The 22,578-nt window shown below is 36.7% G+C and overlaps 1 protein-coding gene across 2 annotated transcripts in view; it reads left to right on the top strand.

The window, feature by feature from the left end:
* The window catches only part of SRFBP1 (serum response factor binding protein 1), a 96,092-nt gene extending 88,238 nt beyond the window's left edge, over positions 1 to 7,854 (top strand). For both annotated transcript variants that reach the window (XM_069087827.1, XM_069087828.1), the window contains exons 5-8: positions 498 to 579; positions 1,349 to 2,048; positions 5,056 to 5,093; positions 7,249 to 7,854. In XM_069087827.1, coding sequence (XP_068943928.1) covers positions 498 to 579; positions 1,349 to 2,048; positions 5,056 to 5,093; positions 7,249 to 7,436 — 1,008 coding nt within the window. In that variant the 3' untranslated portion in view covers positions 7,437 to 7,854. The remainder of the gene's footprint in view (positions 1 to 497; positions 580 to 1,348; positions 2,049 to 5,055; positions 5,094 to 7,248) is intronic.
* The last annotated feature ends 14,724 nt before the right edge of the window (positions 7,855 to 22,578 follow it).

The following is a 22,578-nucleotide window of genomic DNA, read 5'->3' as shown; positions in this document are numbered from 1 at the left end:
GTGCTACCTGGCCGCCCCCAAACTATGATTCTTAATACCTTTTCTTCCTTTTTCATTACTTTCACTGGAGAATGGGGAAAGGGTCATTTAGGATTGAAGGAAATTTTCTACTTCTTCCTATTTCATATTTGTCCATTGCTAAAAAATAAAAATCATCTCTTAGGTTAACATTCTGATTGTAAACATTTCCTATGAGTAAAGAGCTAGCCCCAGAATTGGGGAAGAGCTCCAACCGGATTGCTTTTGGGGAATTTAATGCTTTAAGTGATTTTGTCCCTGCAAAATCCCATCTCACTAACCAGTTAAGATATTGACACACTTGAAAAGAGGGCTTTGGCTAATGAAGAAAACATAGGCCAAGTTAGCACAATGTGTTTAATGAACTTTAAACTCACTGTTGTAGGACTTTGGTAGATTTATTTTGCTTTTAATAATTTATTTTATCCTTATATTATCATCATCAAATGATTAACAGTGCACTTTTTAAAAATATGCAGCCAGATTCTACAGCAACCGAAAGAGCAATTGCTAGACTAGCTGCACATCCATTACTGAAGAAAAAAATAGATGCTCTAAAAGGTATGCATTAAATGATTTCACAGTTCACATATATGTATATAATCATGTTCTGTTTGGAAATATTTCTTTCCTTTTATAAATATGAGTGAACTTTATGATTTATTTCAAATCAATTTGTTTCCAAATGATTGTAATAGCTGGTCTTTGATTTTTCTTTTATCCCATACTTTACTAATAGTGACTTATAAATAGCTATGTGCATTCAGTATAACATTGAGTACCATTGTTTTGCTTAATAAGGGTGTAATTAATGCACTATGCTTTTGACTGACAGTGACATCATTTTGTGTATATATCACAATCATGATTGTATGAAATCTTAACGTGTTTTAAAATTAAAGACATTGAAAAGATATGGTATCTAGCACTGACATTAATGGTTAAAGAATTGACATTTTCTTCTGTTATCTCAGCTATTTCTATAAAAATTCAAATGCAATTCTATTTGATTTAAACTTAAACTCAGTCAAGTCTGACTGTGTCTCTTTACTTATAAAATTGTAGTCATTTTTTTCTATAAAATTTGAAGATTTCTTTAACTAGGATTGAGTATACTGTGTATATAGGGTTTTCCAAATTCAAGAAAATTACTTTCTGCCTCATTTCTTTACCTATATCATATGTCTAATATAATTTCCTGTCCTAATTATTGTGTTTCTGAGTAATGTAAAAAGCACTTCAAAAGTGTTTCCAAGTAATATAAAAAGTACTTGACCTTTGAAGTTTTATAATATATTTATTTCAAATTACTTGTTTTACTCTTCTGTAGCTGCTGTTAAAACATTTAAAGATTCAAGACAAATTGTTACTGAAGTTGAATCATTGAAGGATTCTTCAGAAGAAAACTACAGTGAGGAGGCAGGGGTAAAGCAGAGCTCTCCTGACAATTTGAATAAATCCCAGCACCAAGAAAGTACAGTAAAAAAGGAAGAAAATGTTAAAACATTATCAAAGAAGCCAAACACACTTGAAAAAAAAGTGGGTAAAATGGAAGACAAACAGAAAACAGGCATTCCTTCACATGTGGCATTAAAACCTTCACAGGAGCCTTCTCTGATTGCTTTTGAAACCCAGAATACAGAAAAGAAAAATCTTGCCATCACCAACAAGACAAATATAACAAAAATTTCTGCCGCCACTGATGATGGCAGTGATGTGGAAGAACAAAGTGAAGGAGAAAAGGAATATTTCGATGATAGCACAGAGGAAAGGTTTTATAAACAGTCTTCACTGTCTGAAGATAGTGATAGTGATGATGATTTCTTTATTGGGAAAGTTAAGAGGACCAGAAAGAAGGAAAATAGTTGTTATTCTTCAGTTAAGGACCAAAAGACTTCCAAAAAAGTGTCACCTGAAAAAGAAAAACTTGAGAGACTAGAGAGTGTGGAGAAAATGAGGCCAGCTACAAAAGCCAGGACGCTAGAATCAACATTTTTTTCTTCTTTATCTGAATCCAGAAGGACAAGAAGGTAAAGCCATTTTCCTGTAATGAAATAACAATCAGAATTCTCCTTGTTTTATTTGGACACAGCTGCACAAATAAATAGTATCAGCAAATTGTATGAATGTTAAAAGTCCACACTTCATGGGGGTTTCTGTTTTAGGTACCTAATACCAAATATATGCTAGCACATGCCCTTTGTAGAATTTTCCGGTCATTTTTCCAGTCATTTTTATGGGATTATTTATATTACAGTAATGTATGCAGGTAAGTATTCAATAGTGTCTCTGTTAGCCAGCATCATATAAGTGAATTTTTCAGATAAGTAAACCTTACGCCTTTAAATACCCAAACTTTTTTTGTCATAATTATTAATAATCATAATATTATATTAATATATGTTATTATATATAATAATATATTAATATAATATATTATATTAATTATAATTATCAATAATTAAGGTTATAATGAAAACCTTAGTAAAATGTGTTAAATGTTTACTTTGCCTTCTTCAAGAGTGTATATTGAACAAAATTTAAAATGTTTTTTTTTTGTAAATCATGGTCTTCATTATAAATATCAGTTACTACAAATGTATTATGAGAAAGGGCCTGATGTAAAGTTCCATTCCTGTGTCTCACTGTGGCATTGACATTATCTTGGGTGGAACCATATTTATCATAGAAGGTTATCTTAACATGTTTTGCTACCACTTTGCCTAAAGTCATTTTTTTTTTAATGCTTGATCATGGCGTGAAGGTGACCTGGGGTTCTGGAGGCCATGCCAGCAGAACACATGCTCTGGCAACTGCTTCTACTGGAAAGGCTTCTACTATATAGGTGACAGCATGAAACTACATGTTGTAAGGGAATAACACACCAATGAAAATACAGATCTTTTAAAAGTGAATTAATTCGAAGATGAGAGACTGTGGGTTAGAGAGATACTGTTTGTCTTGCCATATTAAGTGACCTCTGACTGCAGATTATTGACTGTGCTAATAAATGTAATTCCTAACATTTCAGCTTCTAGCAGCTCCCCCTTTCATATTGTTTTTAATCTATCTTATTGTAACCTATGGAAAAACCAAATGACATTTGTTACATCATTGATTTTCCATGCAGTTCTGTGGCCCCCTCAGAGTTGATGGTGATGCCATTCTTTCCTGCATATGAACTTTGTTAGAGCTGAGAGCTGCTTTCCTCAGGAGTTTTATTTCTTATAATTTCAGGTTCAGGAGTACTCTCAGAATGTAAAAGATTCCAAAAATGGAAAAGTGTGGCACGACACATTGTATATTAACTATTCTTGGTTTGTTTTTTTCTTTTTTTTTTTAATGGAAGGAACAATGAAGAGGTAGTGTGCATAGTGGATAGGGTCCTCACTGTACCCGGAATTGGGAAAACTCAGCTCCAAACCCACTTCTGCACTTAGTAGCTGTATGACCCTGGGCAAGTCAAATAGCCTCTCCTGCTTCAATTTTCTCTTCCCAATGTGTCAGGGTTGTATTTGCTAGTCTTCTAAAGATACTTTCAGCTCCAAATCTATGATCCATTTATCATATAAAATATATTTGCCTTCCATTTATCTCACATAGCTGGCTCACTTTTGAGACAAGTAAGAAGCCAGAAATTCAGAGGCATCATTTAAAATTATTTTCTTAACTGAAAATGGCGTACCACCTGATTGTAGTTGTTGGTCAGTGTTAGGTGTGACCAGTCACACTACTTTTTGCCTCCTGTGTTCTCTCAGATTCCCCAAATATAAACACCGAGTTAGGAATGTCCTTTACATAAGAACAGCCTCCCTGACAACTTCCTGCTATGGCAGGGGACCTTGTTTCTTGCCAAGATAGTGTTTGTGACTGTAGTGGGAGACGTGGTGCTGGCATGTCATTCCTGTTGGAACTCAAAACATATGTTCCCCTTTAAAAAAGAATAGAACTACTATAAATGATAGTATCCCAGAGTATTCAACACACACACACACACACACACACACACACACACATACACACCCACATCCACACCCCTTAATCTAGATTGTAACTCAAATGCTCTACATTTGCAACATTGTTGTTTTTCTCATTTGTTTATTGGTGTTTTCTTAGAGTAGAGGGAACAATCCCAGCCATGATATTTCAGCTAAAATAGTGTATTACCAATATAGAACTAAATACTCATATTTCAGCTATCATATTTCAGTATTACAACTGTAATATAGCCATATGTTTTGTATTAAATAGACTTATATGTCATAGCTTGGAAACCTAAGTGCTATCTATAACATTGCTTATATGGAAAAATGAATTTCATGTTGCCAGCTGTGGTGTGCCATGCAAAAATTGCTGATCTAGGAGTGGAGACCTAGATTTGACTCCTCACTCTGACACGCAGAAATACACAAACACAATCTGTGTAATCACCGGCAAGTCCCTTAACCTCCTAGACTCAGTTTCTACAAAAATAAGGATAATAATACTCATTCTAGGCACTGTAAATGTGAATTGTGCCTGCTCCTGTATTAAACATTTTAAAATATGGAAAAGCTATTTAAGTCTTTAAGAATATTTGAAAGAGGGGTGCTAGGTGTGCAGTGAGTAGAACACCAGCCCTGGAGTCAGGAGGACCTGAGTTCAAATCTGGCCTCAGACACTTAAAGCTTACTAGCCATGTGATGCTGGGCAAGTCACTTAACCCCAACTACCCTCCAAAAAGCAAAACAAAACAAAACAAAACAAAAAAAAAAAGCATTTGAAAGAGATAACTACACTTTAATACTAGAAAGAAATAAAACTGATTTTTTTCGTAATCTTGCCATAACAATGAAAGTCTTTTTGTTGAATGACATCACCTAATGGTCTTAAAATTCCTTGGCTTTTGCTTCACTCCCCATATTTAACTTTTAAAGAGTTTTTAAAGACAGAATTTTGTATTGCCTTATATTCAGCATTTTGTGATCATTTTTGTTAACTCATACCTTTTAAAAATTCTAGCTCTTTATTTTTCTCTTAAAATTTTTTTTCTTTTAGAAATTTCAGAGAACAGCTTCCTAAAAAGAGAATTCCAGGTATGTATGGATTATCTACACCAAGTTGTAAAGTGACAATAAAAATCTCAGTGACTCTAAAGGTAAAGTGTAGTTTTATTTGTTTCACTTTGATTTTGTTGAAAGAGTCTGACTATTACTACAAAAAAAAGTATACATTTTTATATCCTACTGTTTGATTTATGTTATGAAAATTATTCACTTGCCCTTTCCTCATAATAAGAATAATGTATTTGATACTGAATATTTAGGAATAAGTTCCATATTCATTACAATTTATGTGATTACATTTTCATTTGACTAAATGATCTCTAAGGTCCCTTCTAGCTTAAAAAGTTTTAATTTTAATATTATTTTACACAAAATGTATAGCCTCATGCTTTCTGTTCTGTCCTATCACCTCATTTTGGCATGGACAAGAATGCTGCTTTTTGGATGGATTTATTTTTCCTTTTAGTAAAAAAGTTTTGAGGAATAAAGTTGTCACATATAGTGTTAAGCATCTCCAGGCAGATGCCCTTTCTGTAGTGGTGATTAAAGGAAAATGGAGTGATCAACAGACTTTTTAGGTCACTCTCAGGACCTCCAGAGTCTAGTTGCCACCTTTTCATCATTTTTTCATAATACTCCAGCCATTCTCACCCTGTCCCTTCAACCTCTATGCACTTTTTTTTAAAAACATTTTTATTTAAAGTGTTGAGTTCCAAATTCTATCCCTCCCTCCACCTTCCCTGAGATGGTAAGCAATCAGATATAAGTTATACATGTACAATTATATAAAACATTTCTGTATTAGTTATTTGGTATAATAAGACTTGAATAAAATTAAAAAAAACTGAAAGAATGAAAATAGCATGCTTCAGTCCGTATTCAGTCAATATCTGTTCTTTCTCTGGAGAGGGATAGTATGGTTGTCGTTAGTCCTTTGGGATTATCTTGGATCGTTGTGTTGCTGAGAATAGCTAAGTCATTTACGATTCTTCATTGAACAGTAGTGCTGTTACTATGTGCAATGTTCTCCTCGAACTGTTCACTTCACTGTGCATCAGTGACACATCTGGTGACTGGAAGCCTGATGGTACCCTCATCGAAATGGCAACATCAGAAGAAGGACAAAGTTAAAGAGTTCTTCTTTGTAGAGTTTAAGATGCCTTCAGCATATCCACTTGCAAATGTAGACAGGACAGCTGGTGACATGGGACTAGAACACACAAGAGAGATTAGGACGGAATATACTGATTTGCTAGGATGATAATTGAACCATAGTAGCCAATTTAGTCACAGAGGATTAGAGCAGCATGTGTTGGTACATGTTTGATAACTAGCTCTCCAAAAGGAAAAAAAAAACACCACGCTTTTAATTTTCATTATTAATATTTCTTCATCACTTTCTAGACAATCAGTAAATCAAGTCCTGACTTGTAACATTTGCTGATTTCCAGGTTAACATTTGCTCATCCTGAAAATGTTAACAGTTGACGTTCACAAGCTGGTCAAATTAACCCCAGCATAACCCTGATTTAGAAATAGGAAGGGAAATAACCTAGAAGCCTTATGAAATGCCCACAGTTAGGAAGCTAGACACAGTTAAGGATATAGCAAAAGAAGCACAAATGGGGAGGAGAACCAAGAAAGAGGAGAATTGAGAACACTGAAAAAGAAAGTGGCCATCCCAGTGTCAAATGCTGCAGAGTCAAGAAGGATGCAGAATGAGAAACAGCTACAGGCTTTGATAATTAAGAGTTCATTGCTAACTTTGGATAGAATGGTTTTAGTTGAATGATACGGTAGGAGGAGAGAATGCAAAGGGTGGAGATGTGAGAAAAAAGAAAGTGTAGAGGTGACCAGTATAAACACCTTTTCCTGAATGTTCGACTGTGAAAGGGAGGAGGTTGGGGAAAGGTCTGGACTATTCTAATTATTTCTGTACGTGTCTCCTCCCTACTAAATTGTAACCACTTTGAACACGGGAACTGTGTGTGTGTAGTATGCATGTATACATGTTTTATATTGCATGTATGTGCACATGTATGTTACGCATGTATACACAGTGTGGTGTGCACATATGTGTACATAAATAACATATAGTACCTCCTTCTGAATTATCATTAGTGGATGTGTTGGATTTACCTGACTTCCATTCTTTTTTTCTCTTCCTCTCTCTTTCCCTACCTAGCTTTTCAACAAAATGAACCTCAGATCAAGAATCACTTTGACAGGAATATGTATACAAGGCCTGAAAATAAAAAGCAACAGTTGCAGCAGCCCCTTCATCCTTCTTGGGAAGCAAGCCGAAAACGAAAAGAACAGATGTCTAAAATTACAGTATTTCAAGGGAAAAAAATTACATTTGATGAGGACTAGTGGTTTTTTTTTTTGGTGAATTTTTACATTAGTTAAGAAGATTCGCCTATTTTTATGATTTATTTTAGATAATTTTTACTTTATATTTTTGTCTCTTTTTCTTTTGAATATTTTAGAAAGGAAGAGTTTTTTTTTTAAATTTTGTTTATTTTCCAGTAACTTTATAATTGAGTTTGTGTATTTATGGTGTAGATCTAATTAAATTGCATTTTAAAATAATAATGCCTGTAAGAAAATCAGATATCATGTTCTTGAAAAGTTCATTGTCTAACATTTTACTATTTCATGTTTAAAGATATTTTTGCATTGTACTTTTTATCTCAGATTATACTGGTTTTATTTATCATGGACAGTGTTTCACCTGTTCAGCTGTCTCTTTAAATAAAATGTTGGGATTTATGGAGAAACAGTATAAGAATGTGGAAAATTAACTCACCTTCAAGAGAAAAGTCATAAAACAATTTTTAGAAGTTAATACTGCTGGGGCGGCCAGGTGGCTCAGTGAGTAAGAGCACCGGCTCCAGTGTCGGGATGACCTGGATCAAATCCAGGCTCAGATATTTAGCACCACACCCAGAAATAACTGGCCGTGTAACCTTGAGCAAGTTACTTAACCCCGATTGCTTTAAAAAAAATAATGAAAAAAAGAAGTTAATACTGTTATTAAAACTAAAAATAACAAACTTGTCATGTCCATATAATTAATGTTAATATATTATACTTTGAGGAAGTTAAAAATGCAATCCATATTTTTATTTTCTTTGATTTTCTGTAGTATTCTGGGTTGAGCTCTAAACACTTTAGGTAAATATTTGAATCCAAACAAAAAAAATATTATCTTTAATTTTTAAACTCATCAACAGTAAGTTTCTTTTGATTTAGAAATCCATTGCATATAACTAACAGGCCATATCCTCTTAGAAAAGCATTCACTGAGGGACAGTTTAATAGGAGGTAAATTTCAGAATAGTTGACCAAGGACAGACTACTGAGATTACTCACTAGAAAGGTAAGACTACAGAAAATGCTGCAAGTTTTAGTATTTAATAGGAAACTCCCCAGCCCCAGAAAATGCCTTATGGTATATTTTTTCTCCTCTCAACTGGGAGAAATTAAAGGTTCTTGGTTAACTAAATAACAAGCATGATTATTTCCATATGTACTAAGAGTTTACACTGCACTTATGACCAAAAAAAAAAAGCCATCTGGTGAGCAGGAAATTCATGAACTCTGAGAAGTTATTTCTACCTTCCATTATGAACTTAAGGACTGAAATAACTAAGAACATAGAATCTACAGGAACGTTCCAGAAAATGGAAGCTCTAAATGGTCTGTGTTTATAGATTTGTTACGCTGAGAGGCCGAAACATGAAGTTAGAAAGACACTTAATGGCAGAAAACACAAATGCCAAGTACTTACTAACTTGTGTTAATTCTGTGCCATCTTCCCTTTGGCTGCCATTCCCAAATCTCTACTTCACCTTATCCTTCCTCCCCCCAAAAGGTCACTTTTATTTCATGGACAAGTTTTAAGTATTTGGGCTAAGAGGCACTATTTGGAGTTTGGAATGCATAGGATTTTGGGTTAAGGGGTATCTACTGTTCTCCAAAGTATGGTATCGTTTAACAAAAATTCTATTCTGTTAAACCTAAAGTTGCCACTCCCATTTGTTTTGGTCTATAACATTACTACTCTTTTCCCTTAGTTAATGTGCCTGAATTTAATATCATGGATAACACAGGCCTGGGAAAGTTATTTACAGTCATTTCTTACATCTACAAGTATTATTCACAACTACAAGTGTCTAACACCAAATGTGTACAGACCTGGAGTGGATTTGGATTTCAGTCATATTTTTTTATTTTTCCAGAATTTATCTTTCGTTTTCAGCATTCATTTCCACAAGATTTTCAGTTCCAGATTTTCTCCCCATCTCTTCCCTCCCCCCCACCCCAAGATAGCAAGCCTAGTGATAACACTTTTCTCCAGTCTGCTCTCTCTTATATCCCCCCCATTCTTCTCCTTCCCCCCTTCCCCCTTACTTTCTTATAGGGCAAGAAGAATTTCTATACCCTATTACCTGTATGTCTTATTTTCCAGTTGCATGGAACAACAGTTTTTTAACATTTGTTTTTAAAACTTTGATTTTCTCTCCCTTCTTCCCTCCTCACCCACCCCCCACTGGGAAGACAAGGAATTCAATATAGGTTATATATGTATAGTTATGCAAAACATTTCCATGGTAGTCATATTGTGAAAGACTATATTTTCTTCCATCCTCTCCTGCTCCCCCCGTCCCCATTTATTCTATTTTCTCCTTTAACCCTATCCCTTTTCAAAAGTGTTTGCTTCTGACTACCCCCTCCCCTAGTCTGCCCCACCTTCTGTCATCCCTCACTTTTATACCCTTCTCCCCTTCTTTCCTGTAGGGTAAGTCATATTTCTTATGTCCAGTCTATTCTCGAATACAGTGAATGAAACAATAGACCTGCCTTTTTGGGTGGGCCCTATATGAAGGTAGTTGTAAAAGTTCTGAAAAATTCAGAGCATGTTTAGGCCCATAATATCAAAACCTTATGCAGTGTGAAAGTACCCACAACAGTACCTGGTTAATACTGTTTGCATTTTGGGACATGTGTTTCACTTCTAGGAAAACTTGTTTTGAGGAAAAAAACATCCTTCTGTATGTTATATTCAGTACAAAATAAAGTTTTGTTTTGTTGTTTTTCAAGAAAGATAGCCAAAATTCTGTGTATGGAGAAGAGCTGTTTGTTATTAGTCCCAAACCTAACAATACACCTCCTCCAAATATTTAGTTTTTCCAATTTTAACAAATCAAGGGGAATAGTTTAGTCTGTCTTTTAATAGCTGCCATCAGTTCTATGAGTTGGAAGCATCTTTTGTGTTTTGTGCTAAAAAGCCTAAAACTCTCAGTGCTTTTTGATTTGCATTTTTAATGACTTGAGTGTGTGTTCTTTGGAGTATTCCTTCAGTGTTTATCAAACGTAGAAAACTTTCTGACAGTTCAAAACATTGGAAAAACTTACAGTTGAACTATGAAAAGTATTTCAATGTGGTATGCAAAAAATAACTATCCTGTTAATAAAGTGTCCTTATAATTCTTCCTTTATATTGTGGTAGGATTTTTGAAACATGTTTTAAATCAATTTCACATGCTTTTGCACATTTTTTAAATTAATATATTAAGAGGCATTAGCAAAGTCACAGTTCTCTTGAAACCTGTGGTTATATGAATATATGTTTGATTAGGACAGATAATTCACATAATGTGTATGTTGCATGTGAGAGTAAATATATTAATGATTTTTAATATTTACCTAAGAGCTATAGTGGATAGAGAGTTAGTATTGGAGTCTGGAAGACCAGTATTCAAGCCCTGCATCTAATACATACTGCCCCATGACCCTAGATAAATTCACTTAAGTTCTTCTTGCCCTGGATGACTCTCCAAGGCTATCAGTTGCGGAGAAGGTCCTGACCTGTATTAAAGGAGTTTCCTTTGCCTATGAAATCACTAGTCCATTCTCTGTCCTAATATTTCTACATAGAATACAGAGTGTGCAGCAATCACGTAACATCTATATATTTTAGATGTAAATATCCAGTTTGAGTTCTTAATTCAAGAAAACAAAATTTATCAATGACATACATAACAAATATAGTTACTTCCCACCCTATCCCCAGAAGAGAAAAAGAGTAATATTAATAGAATAATAGTTGAAAAAGACCCCTGAAGTCATCTAGTCCATTGACCTCATTTTACAGATGAGAAAATTGACCGGGGAGGGGGGGGGGAGTGGAGCCAAGATGGCAGCATAGAGGCATAGACCCCCTCCATAACGATTTCAAATACCTATTTAAAAAAATGACTCTAAACAAACTTTAGGGCAACAGAACCCACAAAGTGACAGAGAGAAACAAACCTCCTGCTGAAGACAGGCTGGCAGGAAGGGTCCAGCTCACCTCACTGGGAGTCAAGCCCAGCCCCATCTGTGTCTGCAGTTTTAGCCTCAGGGTGGCCACAACCAGCCCCAGCTGGAGGGACTTCTGGAGAGTGGATCACCAGCAGCTGTGGCAGTTTCCAGAATTATCAACCCATAAATGCCAAAGACAACGTGAGAGTTCAGTGTGGACTTTGTGGGAACATGGGGTTTGGGAATGGAGTCTGGCCTTTGCCCCCGGAGGGAGAAGTGGCTGAGGTGCAGCTGCCACCACTGCTGTGTGGCTGCTTCAGAGTTCCTGGCCTGCAGATTGTAGGAGGAACAAGCAACCATTGTAAGGGGTAATTGCTCTTGCTTTAATCTGCTTGGATCTGGATTGCTGTCTAGAGTGGAGGTCCTGGGGTGCGTGATGCAGCGTGACAGAACCAGTGCAGGCTTCTTAGAGGGCACCCAACTAATAGCTCTGGCAGCTGCAAAAACCCCAGCGATTGGGGACAAAGCTCTCTTTGGAAGCAGAGTTCTACAGTGTCAAAAAACTCAAAAGTCAAATAATTAAGTGGCAACATGAGGAAGCAAAGCAGGCACAGCAATCTGACTCTGGATTCAATCTTTTTGGGGACAAAAGAGATCAAAGCATGGAATAGGAGGAGGACAATGAAGTCAGAACCCCTGCACCATAAGCTTCCAAGAAAAATACGAATTGGTTACAGGCCATAGAGGAGCTTAAGAAGGATTCTGAAAAACCAAGTAAGAGACTTAAGGGGGAAAAATTGGGAAGAGAAATGAGAACGATTCAAGAAAATCAGGAAAAGACAGTCAACAACCTGACTGAAGAAAATAACACCTTAAAAAAGTAGACAAACTCAAATGGCAAAGAGGCCCAAAAAGGCAATGAGGAGAAGAATGCCTTAAAAAGTTGAATTTTCCAGATGGAAAAAGAATCTCAAAAGCTCACTGAAGAGAATCATTCCTTCAGAATTAGATTGGAGCAAATGGAAGCTAGTGACTTTATGAGAAATCAGAATACTATTAAACAGATCCAAACAAATGAAAGAATAGAAGGCAATGTGAAATATATCGTTGGAAAAACCACTGACCTGGAAAATAGATCCAGGAGAGATAATTTAAAAATTATTGGACTACCTGAAAGCCATGATCAAAAACAACCTAGAAATCATCCTCCAAGAAATTCTCAAGGAAAACTGCCTTCATGTTTTAGAACAAGAGGGCAAAATAGAGGTTGAAAGAATCCACCAATCCCACTTGAAAAATATCTCAAAAAGAAAACTCCTAGAAATATTATAGCCAGGTTCCAGAATTCCCAGAACAAGGAGAAAATATTACAAGCAGCCAAAGAGGAAACAATTTTAATATTGTGGAAACAATCAGGATAACCCAGGATCTGGCAGCTTCTACACTGAGGGATTGAAGGACTTGGAATATGATTTCCCGGAGGGCAAAGGAGCTGGGATTAAAACCAAGAATCACCTACCCAGCAAAACTGAGTATCATGTTTCAGGGGAAAATAATGTTCATTCAATGAAATAGAGAACTTTCAAGCATTCTTGATGAAAAAAAAAAACAGTTGAATAGAAAATTTGACATTCAGATGCAAGAGAAGCATGAGAAGGTAAACAGGGAAATCATAAGGAACTTAATCAAAGTTGAACTATTTACATTCCTAAATGAAAAAATGATAATTGTAACTTATGAAGCTTTTCTCAGTATGAGAATAGTATAAGGGAATATAAATGTGTGTGTATATGTGTATATGTGTACATGTATACATAGAGGGCACAGGACCAATTGAATAGGAAGGGATGATACTTAAAAGGTGAAATTGAGAGGTGAGAGGAATATGATGAGAGGAGATGGGGAGAGAGAATGGTAAGCTGTCTCATATAGAAGAGGTAGGGTAAAACTTAAAATGGAGGGGAAGAACAGTAAAGCAAAAAGGAAAAAAAACCTTACTCATTGAATTTGGCTTAGGGAGGGAATGACATGCACACTAAATAAGGTATTTTGCCCTGCAGAAGTGTGTGTGTGGGGGGGGGGAAGGGGATAAGAGGGGGGATGATGGAAGGGAGGGCAGGCGGGGGGGAGGGAAGTTGGAAGCACCCACTTTTGAAAAGGGACAGGGTGAAAGGGAATAGAAGGGGGTGGAATAGGACAGAGGGATATATAGTCAGTGTTTCACAATATATCCACTTTGGAAATTTTTGTGTAGCTACACATGTACAACCTATATTGAATTGCTTATCTTCACAGTAAGGGTGGGTGACGATGGAGGAAGGGAAAAAAATCTGGAATTCAAAGTTTTAAAATCAAATGTTTAAAAATACACACACACATATGTATATATATATGTGTGTGTATGTATGTATATATATATATTTTTTTTACATGCAAGTGGGAAATAACATACAGGCACTGGGGTAAAATAGAGATCCATCTTGCCCTACTCAAAAGTCAGAGAGGGGATGGGGTAGGATATAGGAGAGAGTAGATTGGGGGAGGGGATATACAGTGGGATCACATTTTGGGGTGGTGGGTAGGGCAAAGATGGGGAGAAAATAATTCAAAATCTTGTGGAAATGAATGATGTAAACTAAAATTAATTTAAAAAAAAAAAGACAAAACCAGGGGGAAAAAGGTTAATTGGCCTTAAAAAAAGGAAAATTGACCTTTCCCAGCCCCCCAGGTTAAGTGAATTGCCTAAGGTCATATGGGTAATAGGCATAGTCTAGACTGAGTCCCAGGTTCTCTGACCTAGTATCCAATATTCTATTCAGCCCACCATATTGTCTCCTATTTTGTTTTTACTCAGAACAAAACTGTGCCCTCAGTAACTTTTCCTGGCGTTCTGATGTAGAAATTCCATCACTGATGCAGGACAGTAACCACTCTGTCATTTTTAATCATGAAGAGTTGCCTAGGATACTGAGAAGCTAAATGACCATGGTCATATAGCCAGTAAAAGCCAATCAGTCATATACATTATATCTATGTATGTATGTGCACATGTGTTCATATGTATATACATATATATGCCTCATTATTTTCCAGTTTATCTCACCCATTAGAATGCTAACTCCTTGAAGGCAGCAATAGCTTTTTGTTTTTGTCACAGCCCTTAGCACAACATCTAACACATAGTAAACAATTAAAAATGATTATTTACTGTCATTTTAAATTTTGTACACACTATATTAACTGCTTACAAGAAGATTTCTTAACATTCAGAAAAAAATCTCAAGCATACTTTGAGAAGTGAATGTTTTCAATACTTTATTACTATTTTTGAGTCCTTAGTTTTCTTTGTATCTCAGGGTTTCTGACTGAAAACAAAGGTTTTCACCCACCTCAGGATCATTTTGAGAAAATGCTCTATGAATTTGAAGTGTCCTGTAAATTCTTTTAATTTGCACTTAACCTATTTGATTTCTCTTTAGTTAAATTACATGTACAAGAATTTGTTTAACTTATAGTCACGTAGGGGCGGCCAGGTAGCACAGCGAGAAAGAGCACCGGCTCCAGTGTCAGAACGACCTGCAGATCTAATCCCAGGCTCGGACACTTAGCACCCACCCAGAAACACCTGGCCGTGTAACCTTGAGCAAGTTACTTAACCCCAATTGCTTAGGGGCGGCCAGGTGGCTCAGCGAGTAAGAGCACTGGCTCCAGTGTCGGGATGACCTGGATCAAATCTGGCCTCTGATACTCAGTACCACACCCAGAAATAACTGGCCGTGTAACCTTGAGCAAGTTACTTAACCCCGATTGCTTAAAACAAACAAATAAACTTATAGTCACATAATGGCAAGGTTTATGCCATAAAATACTGCAGTTATATTAAAAACAACTTCAAAACAACCCATTTACCTGTCTTCATTAATCATTGTACAAGGTACTAATCTACTGAAAGTAGATGATCAGAATAAACCACAGAACTAAAAATCCCTTAATGGTTTATTTGGTATTGGAGAGATTCTAGTAAGTTCAGTTTGTCAGTGAAAAAGCACACTACAATGAAAGAAGCTATCACTTTAGCTGAAATTACATTTGCTACAAATAGTTAAATAGAACTTTAAAAATTATAACATGTAGAAGGCAAAAATTGAGTTATTCCATATCAGTTTGAAAGGTAAAAATTCTGCACAGGTTCTGTTTGTCTTCTATGTTGTCACTAACATTTCATGATCTTAAACTTTGTTTTTATACATTGATTTGTATTTCCTAGAAATCAGTCTCCCTTAACTCTTGCCCCAAATTCCTAAAGCAGGCATGTGTCACTTCCCTCAAGTTTCTCTATTGTCTCTCCTTTAGAGATTCCTTATAAGGCAATCTTAGAATGAAAATATTATGTCATCAATCTGGAGGCTTTAATTAGCACTCTTGTCCAGCCATGAAATTTTCAGTAGACTTAAAATTTAATTTTTGTTCTTTTTATTCCTAGCTTAAAACAGTGAAAAGCATTTCTATATACACAGTAAAACACAAAGATTCCTCTAGAAAGCTGAATCTCCATTTCATCCTACCTACTTTTTAAAGTATATAATTCCTAGACATAATTTTCAAAACTATTCTGATTATCTTCTGGACTTCCTTCTGTTCTCTGTGCATTTTTAGAAGGGCTTCAGTAGACCCCCTTTTTTGGGGGGAGGGGTATCTCTATTGCTAATGCTTTTTCCCTCCCCCCATTAGAAATCAAGAGAAAGGAAAAAAAAAATCTTGTAACAAGCATAATAAAGCAATACAAATCAGTGCTGTGGGCATGCCTATAAGTATATGTGTCTCCTCACCTTGTTTCCATCATCTTTCTGGCAAGAGCTAGATATGCTTTGCCATAAGCCCTTTAAAGACATGGTTGGTCATCGCATTCATCAAATTCTTAAACCTTTTTAATTCTTAAGTCGTTTTTCTTTACAATGTTGCTGTCGATGTATTATTGTTCTCTTGGTCCAGTTTACTTAACTTTGTATCAGTTTATAATACACAAGATTCTCCGAGGTCATCTCTTCATTTTATTTTGGTGCAGTTATTTTCCATTATATTCATATACCAAAATGTGTTCACACATTCCTCAACAGTGGACCCCCAGGTCTTTATTTTGTTTTCTCCTTTACTCCTCCCTTCAGTATAGGCAATTTGTTTTACCTGTGACTGTTCCCTGCCTGATATTATTTTCCCTCTTAATCACTTTCCCATCCTCTATCTCAGCTCTTTTCTTTGTCAAGACTGATATATTTATACACCAGATTCTGTGTGTGTTCATATTCCAACTTCCTTTGTCCATTACTGATAAATGAGGTTCATCCAGTGTCCACTCCTCCCAGTCCTTTATGACTGTATCCTCTAAACACATATCCCAATTATGAAATAAGTTACATCCCCCTCTTCCTCTTTTCTAGACTAGTGTAGTCCTTTCAAACCTCCCTTCTCTTTCCACCCTTCAAGACCTCAAAATAGAATCGGTCCTCCCCGGGACTTCTACTCCCTCAATACTCTTCGAGGACATTAAGGGGCACCTTTTTTCTCCCTCTAGTAGTATGGTAACCCTACATCATTATCTGTCTTCCACTTGCCCAAATGTTTCACTTTTCTATGTTTCTCTTCACTCTTATGCTTGTATTTCAAAGTTCTACTCAGCTCTGGTTTCTTCATCGAAAATGCTTGAAAGTTCTCTAAAGGTCCACCTTTTTCCCATGTAGGATTCTACTCATTTGGGCAGGTTCTTATTCTTGGTTGTAAGATCCTATCTTTTGCCTTTTGTAATACTGCATTCCAGGATCCACTTTCGTTTACTGTAGAAGCTGCCAGGTCTGTGATACCTTGAACTGCTTTTTCTAGATGTCAGTATTTTTTTTTCTTTGACTTGAGAACTCAATTTTGACTGATATTCCTAGGATTTTGCTTTAGTGGGTTCTTTAAGGAGATGGTCAGTGAATTCTTTCTATGTTCATTTTGCCATCTGGCTCTAATCATCTGGCCAATTATCATTTATTCTTTGAAATATAGGATCTGTACTTTTTAAATTATTTTTTGGTCATGATTTTCAGAGAGTTCAATGATTCTTATATTATCTGTCCTTGACTTGTTTAATAGATCATTTTTATGTCATCTTTTTTTCAGTCTTTTGATTTTGTTTCAATATTTCTTACTGTCTTATGGAGTCATTGATTTCTGTTTTGTCTATTCTAGTTTTCAGGGAATCTGTTATTTGATTTAGGTTCACTAGTTTCTGTTTCAGGCAATTCTCCTTCTAGTCCTGTCTCCCATAGCTTTTTTTTTTTAGTTTCCTGCATTGTTTCCTCTGTATACTCATGTATTTATGGAAAGTCTTTTTGCCTTCTTAGGGTTTTTGATTCAAGTGTTTATGAGTTTATTTGCTCCTTTCTGGAAATTTCTAAAATTGTCACCATTTTGCTAATTTTTCAGTTTTCTCTCTAGCTTTGTTTTATTTATTCAATTCCTGAATTTTCCCAGGGCTAGACTCCACCACCTGCTGCACTTTTGGTTGGGGTGGTTGGCCCCTCTTGTTCTCACTCTGTGTCACCTGGTTTCTCATACCAACCTCTGTCTCCTGGGATTACACCTCTTCACTCTTCCCCCCAGATAATTCAAGTTCAGGGTTTGGGGTATGCAGGGCCACTTCTGATGTTTAAGGACAGTGTTAGGAATTTAGAGCCTTGGGGCCAAGGATGTTCTAGTCTGAGCACTTACAGCACTGTTCACTGCTAGCTGCCCGCTGCCAGCTTCTACTACCAGGAACTTCCAAGGCACCACCCTAGGGTTTTGGGGAAGGTTTGGGGTGGCTCCACGCTTGCTGCCTCTAGAAATGTAGCCTTATAATGAGCTGTGTGCATCTCTAGTCATACTAGGAGGCTATACTCTCCTGGGCTGGCACAGGCTTTTCTGGCAACTGAATTTCCTATTGCCCTTGGTCTTCCAGCTAGGGTAGAAGTCACTTAAGGTTCCTCATTAGATTTTTTAAAATTTATTTATTTTTGCATTCTTTTGCATACCCATTCATTGAGAAGGCTAGCAATGTATCAGTTATATATGTGAAATCATGCAAACATTTCCCTATTAGCCATCTCATTGGATTTCTTAACAATTAGTCAATCTGGTGTGAACTTCATAGTTGTGCTGCAGTAGGCATTCAGAAGTTGGGTAGTCTGCCTCCCATTTAGACACCTATCTTGACTGGAAGATCTCAGTAAATGAGTTTTCTTTTAAAGAAGTTCATAAGACAAGCAATGAAACAAACAAAAAAAAATTACAGAATGTTTGGCAAGAGATATGAAGAGCCTCCTTTCCAGAAGTCATGATTTCATAATGCTTGATTGCATGCCATGATTCCACCAGACTTAACTCATTGAAGAGACAGCTCTGAACATCCTGTTCCACATGGCTATGGAGTGGTATCTGATGTAGGAATGTCTGAGAGGGTCGTTTTGTTGTTGTTTTTTTATTTATTGTTTAAGCGAAAATAGTGGAGGGTAGGGAAAGGTTGTTGCTTAGAGAATCCTTTCAGGACATTGAAACTTTCGGGAGGAGCAGAAAAAGTCTCACTTCAATCTCCTATCTTTCCTGGCTTTCTTCAGATCCCAACTAAAGTCCCATCTTCTACAAGAAGTTTTTCCCAATGCCTCTTTTTAAAAAATTATCTATTGATGTTTTCTGCTTCTTACATCACCATTGTATCCCATGTATGCCTCCCCTTCTCTGAAAGCCATCCTCTGTGAAAAATAGTATTTTTAAGAGTAAGGAAAAATGTCAACACAAATGATTGATACATTAGGAAAATCTGAAAACATATACAATGCACCTGTAGACCTCACACGTATATCTCCTCATTTGAGTCCCACTTTATAAATTGTGTTATATTTACTTTTGTTTGGGGTTTTTTTTTGGTGTGTTGTTCTTCCTGTTTATATTGTAGTTACTGTGCATATTGTTTTCTTGACTGATTACTCGATGCTTCTATATAGTCATCATACACATAACTTCTTACAGCCTGAGAGTGTTCCATTACATTCATGTAGCACAACTTGTTTAGCCATTCTCCAACTAATGAACATTTATGTTGCTTCTAGTTCTTACCTGTCACAAAAAGTGCATCTATAAATATGTCAGAGTATTGGGGAGATTTTTTTTTTAATCAATGGCTTCTTTGGCATATAATCCCAGCAATGGAGTCTCTGGTTCAAGGAGAATGGACATATTAGTCATTTTATTTCCATTACCAAATTGTTTTCCAAAATGGTTGTATCATTTCACAGCTTCACCAACAATGTATTAGCATGTGTATCTTCCCACAACCCCTCCAAAAGTAACTTTCTATTTTTTTGTCATTTTAACAATTTGTGGGATATAAAGTAAAGCCTCAGAGTTGTTTTGATTTACATTCACCTTATTAGTGATTTAGAGCGGTTTTTCATTTGGTTTGAATATTTTTCACTAGCACTTCAGAACCTGCTTTTCTTGGCACTGGTGGTTCAGAGCTTTGCAGCATTGGTGCTTCCAGGTTGCAGTCCCCAACAGGCTTTTGTTCCTGAAGCCCAAGTTGGCTTTTGAGACCTGAGGAAATTTCCACAATTTGGAGCCAGGGTCTCTGTGGCACTGGAAGGGTCTCCCTCCCTGCTGGAAGAAAGGTGACATGAGGCATACAGATAGGTTTTGATACAGACCTGTGTCATGTCTCTAAGTCTGCTAGTAATTCTCACTGCCAGTAGTGTGGGAGGTGGGGTGCAGAGTAAGCACAGGGCCAGTGAAGATCAGTTCCTGGATTTGGGGTGTTTAACTTTTAACCTTTTGGATTCCGGGTCTCTTAAATCATGGAAACAGGTGAAGTTGCTTTAGCTTTAACATGTAAATTTCTATTCTGGGAAGGTTTGAGAAGTGTGGGAATCAGAAAAACAAATATTTGCCGTCTTGTTGCTCACATGAGTCAGAAGCCCCTGATCTCTCTTAATTCTAGGGATTTCTATGTTGATCACTTCCTGCTCACCTTTTATATATTTTGTTCATATAGAGTTGTTTTCATGTTGTCTCCCCATTAAATTATGAGCTCCTCAAGGTCAGGAACTGGTTTACTTTTGGTTTTGTATACCCAGCGCTTAGCACAGTGCCTTACACAAAGTAGATAATTAATGCTTATTGACCAACAGAATCATATGATTCCCTCTAAGTAAAGAGAAGGCAGCTATGCCCTGCTGAGTTCCCACCTAACTCAAGTGGCCCTCAGTCTCCATCTGGAAAAATAGCATTCACCCCTATCAGGGGAAGAAGATGTTTGCCCTCTGCTAATCAACAGCTGCATTGTCATGCACCTAACAGCCTAGGTCATTTCCTTCCTCCCAGAAACCATGGCTGTGTCAAATCAGTGCCACTTTGGAAAGGTCTCTCTAGTACAGTGTTTCTGTGATCCAATCTCCAGGAATACTTAATTTAATAAAAATCAGCTATTACACATTCCTTCCTTAGAACAAAGTCTCTAGGACCTCAAGTTCTTCCCCCCTCAAAGGGTTCTGGTGAAATAATTCAACTTTCTCTCAACTGGTAGACTTCTTTTAGTCTGGGTTGGTTCACACATTTCAGGGATCAGTGAACACGTGGCATTATTGGATGGTACCTGTTGGAAATAAAACCATCACTATGGTAAATTTGCATTTCCTTGGTTTGAGTTATTTATGAGTCCCTGGACTGTGGTGAGAAAAAGACTTTTTTAGCCCCTCAAGAACAAAGGGGAAGCAACTCCACACAAGTTTCTAAACCCCTGATAAGGTTCTCAGGGAGAGAGAGTTTTGGGTGGGTGACCCAGGGAATACTGAGGTACTGGAAGAGTGGTAGTATCACTTTAGATCCCCAGGACATGTTGCATACAAGGCTTATTGGCCTCTTGGCCAGTTTACTACAGATGACCTTGGTATTTGATGAAGAATTGTTGGTTGTGCCAGACGTATCATCATCGTTACTGTGGCCTTGATGTTCCCAGGTCTTACTGCTGCGCATCGTTCTTTGCCTCATATCAGGACAAGGCATTATTTGTGTTATGTCCCTGGTATTCCTGAGGCTGCTCCAGCTTCCATTAAGACACCCACTCTGAACTCTAAAGATGTGGCAGCACCCACTGCACAAGCTAGGTTGCTGAGATCTAAGGTTTGGGCTTTCCAAATGGAGGGAGAAAAATATTGACTTTCTGGATTGTGTCCTCATCTATACTTTTCTTTTTTTTTTTCTTTATAGTAATTCTTCAAGGAAAATGAGGCTGAATTCTTTTTTCTTTTCCCCTTGGTACTGTCAATTGTCGGTAAACACCCTGAAAGGCTTTAAATGGTGGAAAGTCCCTCAGAAAATCCTTAGGACATCACCACCATAGGATAATATGTCATAGGACCAGGGCTCACTCAGTTTTACCTAAAATTCAGCAAAGCTGTCCCCAGTATCAGTTTGACCTTTTTCTCCCCTGAGTACTATCTCTAACAAGCAGAAATTCCAAAAAGTTGACATAACACAAGGAACAATTTTTAAAAAATTTAAATAGGAAATAATCCTTTTGTTTGGAAAGAAATATTCAAATAATTTATGCCTCATTTTACAGAGAAATAATATGATGTTACAGGTCGTTAAGCAAAGGCTAGGTGACTACTTGTCAAGTATGTTGTACAGAGGATATTTGTTCAGGCATGTATTGGAACAAATATCTCCTGGGGTTCCTTCTAACTGAGATGTTGTGATTCCAGTGTATTTGCTCTAAAATCTGATAAAAAATTCAATTTTAGTGGAGGTGTGTTCAGTTTCATGCTGTGCTCTTTAGCCAACGGAACTTCTACTTTCTTAGAAAATGACCTAGATTGAACCTGGCATGATGGAGCATGTAAGTAATCCCAGCTACACTAAGGATGATGCTGGCAGATATCAAGACCTTGGGAGTCTGGAGCTGCATTGAGCTCTGTAGATCAAATGTCCTTACTAATTTTGGTATCGATATGGTATGCTCCTATGAGCAGAGGGGTCACTAGGTTGCCTAAGAAGGAGTAAGCTTGTGCACATCAGAAATGCATTAAATCAAAGCTCCTCTAAGTATAAGTAACCTGGATCTGACTGTGTGAATAGCCCCTGGACCTTATAGCACAATTATTCCATTACATTCATATACCACAACTTGTTCAGC

This window comes from Petaurus breviceps, unplaced genomic scaffold (genome assembly GCF_028583685.1).
Source record: "Petaurus breviceps papuanus isolate PSGF00001 unplaced genomic scaffold, PetGlider_PUasm1.0 183, whole genome shotgun sequence".
In the NCBI taxonomy this organism is placed as follows: Eukaryota; Metazoa; Chordata; class Mammalia; order Diprotodontia; family Petauridae; genus Petaurus; species Petaurus breviceps.
The sequence above is the reverse complement of the archived record's forward strand: the minus strand, read 5'-3'. Positions and strand labels throughout refer to the sequence as shown.